Source organism: Pterocles gutturalis, unplaced genomic scaffold (genome assembly GCF_000699245.1).
Source record: "Pterocles gutturalis isolate BGI_N339 unplaced genomic scaffold, ASM69924v1 scaffold21382, whole genome shotgun sequence".
Classification (NCBI taxonomy): Eukaryota; Metazoa; Chordata; class Aves; order Pterocliformes; family Pteroclidae; genus Pterocles; species Pterocles gutturalis.
Window position 1 is genome coordinate 1 of NW_010113306.1, and position 11,455 is coordinate 11,455.

Consider the following 11,455-nt stretch of genomic DNA (forward strand, 5'->3'; position numbering starts at 1 on the left):
GGTGTCCGCTGCGCTGAAGAGTCCGGGGCTGTCAGTTAATTTTTTGCGTCCGTTGGTGCTGGCAGAGTTTGTGGCTCTGCAGCTGCCTATTGCACTTGTGAAAAGATTGGTGTGTTCGTCGCTGCTGGCGGGCTCCGAGCTGGGAGTGAATCCCCCCAGGGACAGACCCGGGGAGCTTTCTGAGCAGTCTATCTGCAGCGGTGTCTGCAATCCCAGTGCTAACGAGCTCGACTCCGAAGGCTCTCTCCTGACCCACTGTTCGTCTCTGCTGAGCAAACCCTTGGAAGGTGAGAGGTGTGGACAAGACATGTGACATCTGTGTTTCTCTTTGTGTTTGTACCTCTCACCAACAGCCTCCTTCCCAAATCTGTAGCGCTTCAAGGACTCCAGAACTGTTCGCGAGGAGCTGTTAGCTGTTATAGTGTCCATGGAAACCTGCGGCTGTTCAGAAGAGCGATGTTCTCGGTGTTTATGGCGATGTCTATGCTTGTGTTCGAGCATCCAGCCGTAAGCCATCTCAGGGGGAACGCTGGGGTACGTGCTCATTGACAGGAGCGGAGTCCTGCTTGTCGTGAGGAACGCCTCCTGCCGTAGGAGTTTATGCTTCTTCTTGTGGTATTTGGTGGGATTGAGGAGCAAGTGGCCAGTGTGCATGTAGGAGGGGGGTGGCAGGGGGGTAGTAAAAGAAGGAGAAGGTGGAGGAGGATACAGAGTTGGAGGATACCTTCCGTAATAACCTAAGCCTATGGGAGCAGCTGCAAGCGGGGAAGGAGAGTAAGGCATGCCGTAAGAGGGATAGAACCCAGTACTGGACAGAGGAAAGCTGAGACTATGCATAAAGGGCATTTCTGCCATAGCCTCCCGCATCTTTGGAGGCCTGCCTCTTTTCTTCTTTAAATCAGGTTTTCTAATGTAGTGCAAAGGATCTAAAGGAAAAGTAGGATGGGTATAGAAACTATTGAAATTTATCCTAAAAATGGTAGGCAGTAAATCTCGGGGTATAAAATGGTGACTTCTGTGGGTTATCCTAATTTCACTTAATCGACTTATTAATTCTTCTAATTCGGCGAGGAAATCTGGGTCCTGCCTACCTCGCAGTTGAGGATACTTCTTTTTCCTTTTTCGCTTCTGTCTCTTCATTTTGTCGTAAGTAAGGTAATCGTGACTGCGGCGCTTACATTTGTGTTTATGCTTTTCTTTTAGATTACCTAAAACGGTGGACGTTTCGGGTGGAATGAGGGAAACGTGATCAAATGAATGCCTTTTCTTCTTTTGCCCGCAAAACTTCTCTGCTCGATCTGAAGTGCTGTTATTATCTGTTCCTATTCCGCTGTCGCTGGGAATCGTCTCGTCGCTGTGAGACTCGCTCACCGGGGATGGAGTGGCTTCCTTCAGCGATGTCAGCTCGCTCAAGTGAGAAGGAGAGTTTGGCAACAACGTAGGTGGAGATAACCTCCTCCTTCCCTTAGCAGCTTTTTTCATGGCAAGTGTCTGAACAATGCTTCCTTGTCTGGAGTGTATGTGTAAGTACGGCACCGAGCTGGGCTCCACAAACCCTGCGTCGCTGCCCACGGGGCTCTGTCCCCCGCTCACTGCAGATGACTGGGAGCAAACCGGAGATGGAAGAATCTCGGAATTATTAGCTGTTGAAGGCAGCAAATGGGGAAGTACTTGTCCCAGTGACGTCCCAGGAGCTTGTTGAGCAGACTTCTCCAGAACTGTCAAACTGGCAGAACTGCTAGTTAAAATACCATTCAGGACAGCTTTAGGTTTCCTTCCTCTCCTTTTTCCTATATAAATTGTTCCTTTCTTGCTAACATTTATTTGCTGGCCTAATTTTGAACCAAACGTGGCAGCAAGAGTCGACACTGTATTGTGGAGTTTAGATTGCACTTTCCCTTTGTTATTTGGTTCCACTGTACTAGACAGAATCTGATTCAAAAGTTTCTTTCGCTTCAGAGTTTTCATTTTATTTATTTTTCGAATAATTGTTTTCATTAACTGTCCATTATTTCTCTTGGCAACTTTTCTGTCTGAGTCTACTTCCAAATCAGTCATGCTACAAATATTAGGTTTTTGAACTTCTTCTGGCCCTCGAAGCTGGTCCTTTCTCTCAAAAAAATCCCCACTTCCATGTTGATCGCTTTCAGACTCCGTCTTGCTCGAGTTACCTGTCCCAACAAAAGGTGCCACTGAAAGAACAGGTGGCTTCATTTTAATTGATGACCTGATCTGTCTTTTAGGTCTCCCTCTCTTTTTAGGAAAAGGTTGTCCTGATAAGCTCTGTTTTAGGGAGGGAATTTCTACTTCAGGCTGCAAAATTGGAGGTTCTTGCTCTTCTTTTGACTGCACTGAAAAGACTTTTGATGCTGGGATCTTCAGAGTTCTTTTGGGGGGACCTTCGAGCTCTGGCATCTCCTTGGACTTAGGTCTTCCTCTTTTTGGTTTATACATGTCAGGCAAGAAATCATCTGACATACACAAACTAGAGGGTTGTTTGTGAGTGCTGTAGAACTTTTGAGTTTGCTTGTCAGTCTCAGATAACAGTGCAAGAGACTGTCCACTAGCTTCATTCAGTTTTGGCAACTGATGCTTGACAAATTCATGCTCCACAAATGAAGACGATCCTATGTTTTTCAAGAATTTGGCCTGCTCCAAGTTACTGCTTGATAGTGCACTGCATGAAATGTTTTTAAAAAGCTCTGACCTTTCTAGTTCTAGACCCTTTGGAGGTCGACACGTGCTTCTTGACACCACTTTAGTCCATCGTGGTTTCCTTCCTTTTCTCTTCTTTAGAGGTTTTGATTGTTGAGTAGTGCTCAGGTTTTTTGCTCCTTGGCAGGATTTATCCGATGCAGCTATTGCACCAATCTTAAGGAACTGCTTGCTACTAAACAAGCTTGTAAAACTAACTACCGAAGGGGTGACAGTAGCATGAATGCTTGTTTCAGCTGCCAAAATAGGCTTTTTCCCTGTAGAAGGACTAGTTCTCGAAGTTTCTACATAAGTAGCTTTTGAATCATTTAAATCTTTGTCAGCACCTTTAAAATCGGTGCTCAGAGTACGGTTCAATGTTCTGTTTATATTCAGAAGTGTACTGTCAGAAGAAAACTGAGTTTTGCCAATCTGATCTGAAATACCTTCTAAGATATCTGCTGTGGAACTTAAATGCAACGAGTTAGATGCTAACTGTGAAGACGATGTTGAGAGGCTCCTGTTTAAGGTGGTCACCGACACCGTGGGTGAAGGCGATGGGAGATTTCCCTCTCCTACTGCGCTGAACGGGGACTTTGCTGTCGATACATCTGAAGCACCTCCTGTTCTGAAGTCTGGTGAAGTGCAATATACCGGAGGCTGTTTTTCATGCTTAGATGTTTCATAGATCCCTTTTTCACTGGTTGAGTAACCATCCTGTGGAACGCAGATTCCTTCATTAAACATCTCTTTGCCAACATCAGCAATTTCTTTCCGAATTGAAAATTTTTCCAAGATACTTTCTTTATTCTGTCTCATAACGTGCTTCTCAAATGTTTTGCTAGTAGTATTTTCCTTCAGCAAGTCTGTAGTCTCATGGCTTTCAAGGCTACTGAGGTTTGAATTGCAAGGAAGCTTAAATGGCTCCGAGGCAGGTGTAAGAGAGTCTCCTTTCAGAGCTCCAGAGTCCTTGTTAACCAAACCAACCGGACTGATTTCCAGAGTCCTTGCTAACCAATCCCACTGGACTGCTAATTCCTGGCATCTTCCTCCCAGAGTCCTTATTAACTGGTCCCACTGGGCTGCCAATCCCTGGTGTCTTCCTTCCAGAGTCTTTGTTAGTCAGAACGGTCGTACTGCCAGTCCCTGGCATCTTTCTCCCAGCATCTTTGTTAACCAGTCCTGGAGGACTATTTATTCCCAACAACTTCTTCCCAGCATCCTTGCTAATCAATCCTGCTGGAGTGCCGATCCCCACTGGCTTCTTGACAGACTCCTTATTAGTCAGTCCGGTTGGAGTGCCGATACCCGAAAGCTTCCTCCCAACATCTTTGCTGATTAATCCAACTGGGGAGCTGGTCACCGGCTGTTTCTTCCCAGAGTCCTTGTTAACTAACCCGGTTGGAGTGCTGATCCCTGGCGGCCTCTTTCCAGAGTCCTTGTTCACCAATCCAATCAACGGGCCAATGCCTTGTGGCTTCTTCCCAGAGTCCTTGTTCACCAGTATGGCTGCACTGCCGATCCCTAATGGCTTCTTCCCTGAGTCCTTGTTCACCAACCCAACAGCAATTCCAGACCCTGGCAATTTCTTCACTAAATCTTTATTAACTAACCCACTTGCAGTTATGGTTCCTGGCAGCTTCTTCCCAGAGTCTTTAACCAAACCGGATGCAGTTCCATTTCCAGGCTTCTTCTGCTTTGTTTTGGAAGACTTTGAAGGAGGACAAGTTGCAATAAGTTGAGCCAATTTTTCTGTTACAGTTGTTGCTCCGTTAATTTGTGTTCTATCCTTTAAGTCAGAATTATGGCTACTGATAAGAGTTGGAGGAGATGACTTTATATAATCTGTCATTTCAGAGTGCAAGGGGGTAACTTTCTTAGATAAAGGATTTGTTTCTACTTGTATACCTTCTTCCGCATGCAATTCAACTGTTGCAACTTCTCCAGCTTTCTTGTACAACTTTGAAGGGTCCTAGAAGTTAATTAAAAAAAAAAATATATCTTTAGGAACAGAGCACAAAGACTCTCTCTGAGAAACACAATATGTTTTTTGTTGAGATGATTAATACCTGCTTTTGATAATAGGGTAACTATATAAACACATGCTTCATTATCCTATTAATTTTAAAGCAAATATATTCCAGTGGACATGTTAAGGCTTTTCTGAGGTTAAGGAAACCCAAATTCACTCCCAGTCCTCAAATGTAAACCATTTAATCTGCTCCCCAATTATAAACATTCTCCAAAAATGCTGTTAATATTTATTAAAAAAAACCCCATTAACAATAATGTACTGGGCTAACTATTTATAGCGTGATTGCACTGGAAGACCTCACATGCTACTGAGAAGCAGCCGAGCAATGCACCGCAGGGGCAGGCATCGTGTGACCCTGTCCCTGCACAGCCCTGTCGGTGCTTCTCCGTCCCATCCCTGATACCCTCAACCACTGCAGGACCAGTTCTCCTCACAGCAGAGTGCTGACAGTACCAAAGAAAGTCAAATCATTCTGCTGTTTGTACGGGGCAGGGCAGGGCCAATAGCACACATGGAATAAAGGGAATAAAGTTATTTTCAGTTCTGACCTAACCAAATTTGAAATTTATTCTGTAAAGGTTAAAAAAAATTGCAGTACCCATTACCTCAATAAATCTTATTAGGAACATCTCAATAAATTAAATCTTTTCTTTTGGAAGGACATTCTTCTCTACATACATTTTCTGTATGGAAGGCAACAATGGAAGCAAAGGAGTTGGAATACACTGCTCATGCACTGAGAAAATCAAGTGAATCTCTCAGCGTAAGCCAGCATCAGCGACAGCGTAAGTGCTGGGACACGCCAACTATATGTGTTTTTAAGAAAGTTATCTAAAAGCTAGCGAAAAGAGATGACCCCGTATGTCTCAGACTAGCCTCGATCACCGCCTGCTTCTTTACTAGATCCCCACTAAAACCCCCGCAGACCAGAAGCTGAATTTCCCTGGCTGTTCCGATCACTGCCCCACCAGCCCAAATGTGTTTCCAGAAAGCAAACAAGATTTCACAAGAACAGAGAAATGTCACTGATCAAAGTTCTCCTTCTGGGGGAGGGCAGCCAGGAGCATCGGTTGGGGTCGGATGTCTCTGAACCTGCTGCAGTAGTAGAACAAAACCCACCAGTCGTATCGGTTACTGGTTTTAAAGCTGTGGTGTAAGAGAGAGCTACGGAGGTCTACGGAGAATAGTCTGGCACGTAGCCCAGCTTTTCTGTGGCAGCTGCAATCTTATGTAAATTGTGCTGGAGCGTCACATTTCAGGAAGTTCCCCACAACTCCGCCACCCTCATACTCACAAAACATACAGCTGGGAGGCAGAGAGCAGCCATGATATGTCCTACTGCACTGGAGACAAAAAAGGTGCCCCGCTTTCCCGAAATAACTCCTGTTGTGCAAACCATCGCTCAATTAGATGGGAAGGAGAGCTCTGAAGTCCAACACACGTTGCAGAGTGCTTTCCGCAAGGACAGCGTGTCAAAGCCTCAACGGCTGGCGTGGCCACGTTCACACGCAGCTCTGCAAACCCGTACCTAGTTTCCTGTGGTGCTGGAGGCTGGCCTGACAGGCAGCGGGTTTGGCTTTTGTGGTTCCACGGAGCAGAGAGCCCTGCTTCACCATCTAACTTGAACAAATGTAGAGAAAAGCACAAAGTCGGGTTTTAATGTGGATAGTTTTGTGAGGACTACTAAGAAATAACTCACAGAAGAACCCCTAACATCTAGTAGGTGTTTCATCCATCTAACTCACTTAGTATCTCTGCAAACAAGCACGTACCTCAGGCTTCTTCACCGACACCTTCATGCGCAACGCAAGCTGCCTGTGCCACACTAAAGTCTGGAGCAGTTTCTCTTGGATTACAGGCATTTCTAGTCAAGAGTTCTAGACCTACTCTACGTCACCCAGGCTTTCAGATGGCTTCATCTTGGTGCAAACCCATTAAAAATGCCTCAAATACACTGCACTTAACATCATCTGTCCTCTAAGTGGCAGTGATTTCACCAGAAAACTCTCCTGTAGAGCCTCCCCACGTAACCAGGGGCAAGAGGAGGAACTGCAGAATCCTGCACTCAGCAGTTGACAAAGAAATAAGGAGATGGAGCAAAAGGGCGTGTTCCAGCTTGCTCCACTGTTTCACCACGACTACTTTAGAATTCCAGCAGGCTGTGATGATCTCTTCTTACCTTCCTATTTTCTGAAACTTTGGTAATGCACCTTTGCTGTCACTTGGCTGCATTCACCTTGCACACACGGGGAAACCACTTGGACACCTCTTGTGCTAAAGCTCACAGAAGCACAATTTGTATTTGTCTAAGGCTCAGGTTTTCAGGCTTAGCAAAGGCACACTAGCCATACAGCAGTGTCTCTGTCACAGGACGCTTTTCTGAACGAAGGAAATCCAAGTTTCATACTCAGTGTCAAAAAGCAAACCGAATACTGTTTTGCTATCACAGTGACTTCTGATTGTGTTTCTCTTTAACCCTGGGAATCTTAGCCATTCCTAGGTCTCTCTTCGCTGTCATATGATTTTCTCTTCAGAAGACTATTGTCTTTTTTGTCTACACATTTCTGGAGGACAAACTGTAAATACACAATTTACCCACTTCACTGAACCCACTCATCTTTCAGAACGAAGAAAAACCCTCTACTAACACAACTGAACACACGGCCTTTCAGCAGCAAGCTGGGGAAGAAGCATAGCTGTCACAAAAGGGAGTACCAAGTATTTTCCCACTATCTGAATTTTTACACTGATGTTCCCAGAAGATTTCCACCACTTCTGTTTGTGTCTCTGTGGTTAACTAGGTACACTGAGTTCCGTTTCACACTGGAGTATTGCCACACCTCACTCCGAGTTGGTCATCTGTCTGCTTTTTGTCCCTCCTCTTCATTGGAAGGAAAGATTGAGGGATAGCTTCATTTTCTGAAGTGTAATTTGCAGTGCTAAATCTTGCTTGCAGTAAAAAAACTCCCTCAGGTATCATATTCAGAACATGCAATGGTTTTAAACCACATTTACCACTTGTTCCTAGAAAGACACTTTTTAATCACGCTTGCTAGAAAGCAGCGGGATGCTGTAAACCATCATTTCTAACAATCCAAAGTGCCAGAATGGCAGTGGGGAACACACAGAGTTAAACAACTTGAAAACCTTTTCAGTGCAATCTGAGAGAGAGAGCAGAGTATCTAAAGGGAATTATCATTAGTCAGGGATCTGAAACTATTTTAAGTAATGCAAATTTAATGCAACAGATCTGTGCTTCTTTACACTGTGCGTTTAGGTTGTTCACCAGACACGGAGCAGGAGGAACCCCACTTTGAACAGCCTGAATTAAGAAGTGACACGGTATCAATGATGTGATATAGTACATAATATCGAATAATACCAGTAATATTTTTCCCAACTTTCTAATTTCCATTTGAAATATGATTGATGTCTTGAGGAAAAACCTAGCATACAAACAGAGACGTCAAGGATGAAGAATCCATGCTGTCACCATCTGAGTTTAAGTATTAATTACTCTCCCCAGTAAAAATTCCCAGGGCACAATCTCTTGATGTAATGGGAAAGTCTCCACACTTAATGGCTCTCTTTGCTCGTAAGAGGTTTTCAGTTGCAAGTACCACCTCAGTTTGGGCATCAAGAGAGATCAATGACTGGATATTCCAGACTGGCCCAACACTTAACTCACAGCAATATAGTCTTATTGAAAAAAAACCCAAAAGATTCATCAGCATAATGACAAATGGTGATCTACTCTTCCAAATTTTTTCAAGATGACGTTAGAGAAATCTTTAGAAGCAATAAGCTTGTTCTGAAATGGAAGCATGTAAAATAAAGGCCATACCAAAGTTCTAAGTTACGTAATGTGCTACTTGAGAATTTCTTGTATGACAGGCTGGCAAAAAACGCCTTTCTGTTTATAACAGAGAAAAAAAAACACAACACAGTTTGTATGGTGGAGTCTGAAGAAGTAATTTTAGTCATTACCCACAACATACAGCATGCTTGTTCTTTCAGGGTATAATTTATTATTTCTCTTCACAGATCCTCTTCCTCTAGGAAAACTTAAGTCGGAATATGCCAGGGGAAAGACAAAGGTTTGGGTACGTCAGACAGACATCGTCTCAGTACGAGATAAAGGAATCTTCCTTCCCCTTGGGTAGGCTCTGCCTCATGAGATATGCCAGGACAGATTTACGCAGGCAGCCTTACGAACAGGACACAGGACAGAGAAATGAAAAACCTTCAGCCTTGGGAACCTTTGGAACAGGAGCCCCACAAACAGGCAACCCCTTGTGAGGGAAGGACTCTGACTTCCAGGGGCTTGTGTTCTCTTCCCGAATTGCCCGGCGTTGCAAAGTTGACAAGGCTACATGAGGAATGCGTAAGGCAACTGGGAAAGATAAACACGCACTTGTAAGGGAACACAGATAGGTGCAAGAAAAATGGGAGTGTTGGGAAAAACTTCAGCTTTACATCAACAGGTGTGTTCTAAAAGGAGACACAGTGAGGAGGGTATATTCTACCATTTCATTCATTAGCAAAACTTTTATGTATACTGAAAAAAAAGAGCACGCTGTAACAAAACACTTCTAAAATTTAGCACCTATGCAACTACATTTAGAATTCTTGCCATTTATCCTATTTTCCCTATCTGTTCTTGCGGCTCTTACTTGTTACATCATGCAGATCATAAAAACAAGACATCCTCAAGGCAGGGCTACCTCCTTACCTTTGGAAAATACCTGGCACCTCTCTCAAGCCACTGCATTTATATGCATTTTATAATTTTTTACTTTTCAGACACTGCTAGATACATTCGTCGCAGACTGTCACTTAAGACACACAGCAAAAACAATGGTTCTAACAGGTGAGAAAAAAATATAAATCCAAATAGTAGAGACAAGTACAGCAAATGCAGAGCTCCAATGAAATAGAGACAAGACCCCCACTTTCTTCCATACAAGAGACTGAAAATCACGCTGTTACTTTTCAGAAATTTACCTATGATGTGCACTTCAAGACGACATGGGAATTATCTTTCACTGCTATTAAAAAAAGTTGTAATTTTTTCCTGTCGATGGAAATTAAAACAAACCATTTCTAACTTCAGAATCTTCAGTATCAGAGGTTACATGGAAAAGCACGAGAATATGATTGTGCAGAGATGCCAGAAACTTTTAAGTACAGTTTAAATTTACTATGACTTGCACAACACAACATAAACACACCACTCACTTGCTTTGAAAGACAGTGCTCGTTCTTCTCATCTGTCATCTTCCCACTCTTCGGTGCCCTTCTGGGTTGCTTGATACTGGTTTTTATAGCAGGCCGGCACACATAATTCTCAAGATTCTTGGGAGGCTTTTTCGTTCGCTTTGCTTGAAGACCGATCTTCAGTTTCAAGTTTCCCTCTGAAAAGTTTGTTTCTTTCACTGAAAACTGTTGCTGTGCATCAGTCAGAACCTCATTCTTCCCATTCTCCGTATTGTTTCCTTCCCGATTCTTCTTCTTACTGTCGTCTTCTTCCTTGGTGCAACCTTCCAGCTCTATTTCTCCTTTTCCCACCAACGTGCCAATGTTTACTGCAGAGGGGCTTTTCACCGAAAACCCTTCAGAATCAGAACCCAAGCCTAACATAGCAGTATTCCAAGGGTCCATCACAGGCGGAATATATGCCTTTGGGTAGTTTTAGGGAAGATTTACAGAGATATGTTCCACAGAAGATCTGTTCTGCTACTGGCAGCCAGCATCTTTTACTCTGAAGAACAAAAAGAAAGACAGAAATAAACTTCAATTTTCTATCAGAAATGAAACGAATATTAAAACCAACTAGAAAGCACACACACATATCTCAGACAAGCACAATTACAGAGGTGATGTTTCAAAACAGCAACCCTTCCTGTAACCTACTACAAAAATACAGTTTATCCGTAAAACCACTTTCAGACTACAGGTGAAAATCAAAAGTATGCGGCGATTACAAGATAATTTCCAGTTCACCCACAGGACAATTCAAATTAAGGCTTTTTATATTGATCATCAAAATAACTTTTCTTATTTAAAAGCAGAGCCCAGCTACTCCTAGTACTGCCACTCTTGGTCTCGACCCATCAAAACAGCGGCATCTAAGGAACAGTGCAGCTAACAAAACCTATGATAAAGCACCCAAAATGCAGAGACAATCCAACTTTAACCTCCTGACCGACCAGGCAGGTTGAGCTTAACCCAAGTATGCACTGGTTTCCAAACATTCCACAAAACCTGCTTTTTAGTTGACAACTTTCCACAATTCAGGAAGAAGGACATGGGCTGGAAGTCAGATGCCAGGATTAGTGGGGACAGAAGAAATGCTGCCGAGAACACAGAAAGCAAATCGTGAGAAAGCTAACTGGGGCTTCACTGGCTACGTCCTCAACAAACCGACTGTCTCGTGTGATGTGACACGTGTGAGTCAGGGAGTGGAGTGGCAGGATGAAGGGGAACAGTCTCCAGCCGAAAGAGGGTAGATTTGGATTAGGCATTAGGAAGAAATATTTTCCTGTGCGGGGGATGAGGCAGTGGCCCCAGTTGCCCAGAGAAGCTGTGGATGCCCCATCCCTGGAGGGGTTCAAGGCCAGGAACTCTCAAATCTATGTTCACACAGATGTTTCCTCCTCTAATGACTATGGTCCAGTCATTTTCTTACAATTAAATTTAATTAATAAGCTTAAAATCTGAAACCAA

The 11,455-nt window shown here is 43.6% G+C and overlaps 1 protein-coding gene across 1 annotated transcript; it reads right to left on the minus strand.

Annotated features, from left to right (window-relative positions):
• Positions 1 to 3: 3 nt before the first annotated feature.
• Positions 4 to 10,451, minus strand: LOC104460694 (histone-lysine N-methyltransferase ASH1L-like; the record flags this gene model as incomplete). The annotated part of the gene is given in 3 exon segments (XM_010074449.1): positions 4 to 3,688; positions 3,690 to 4,666; positions 9,968 to 10,451. Coding segments are annotated over 3 exon segments (5,085 nt in total), but the record flags the coding sequence as incomplete, so codon positions are not given.
• Positions 10,452 to 11,455: the final 1,004 nt, after the last annotated feature.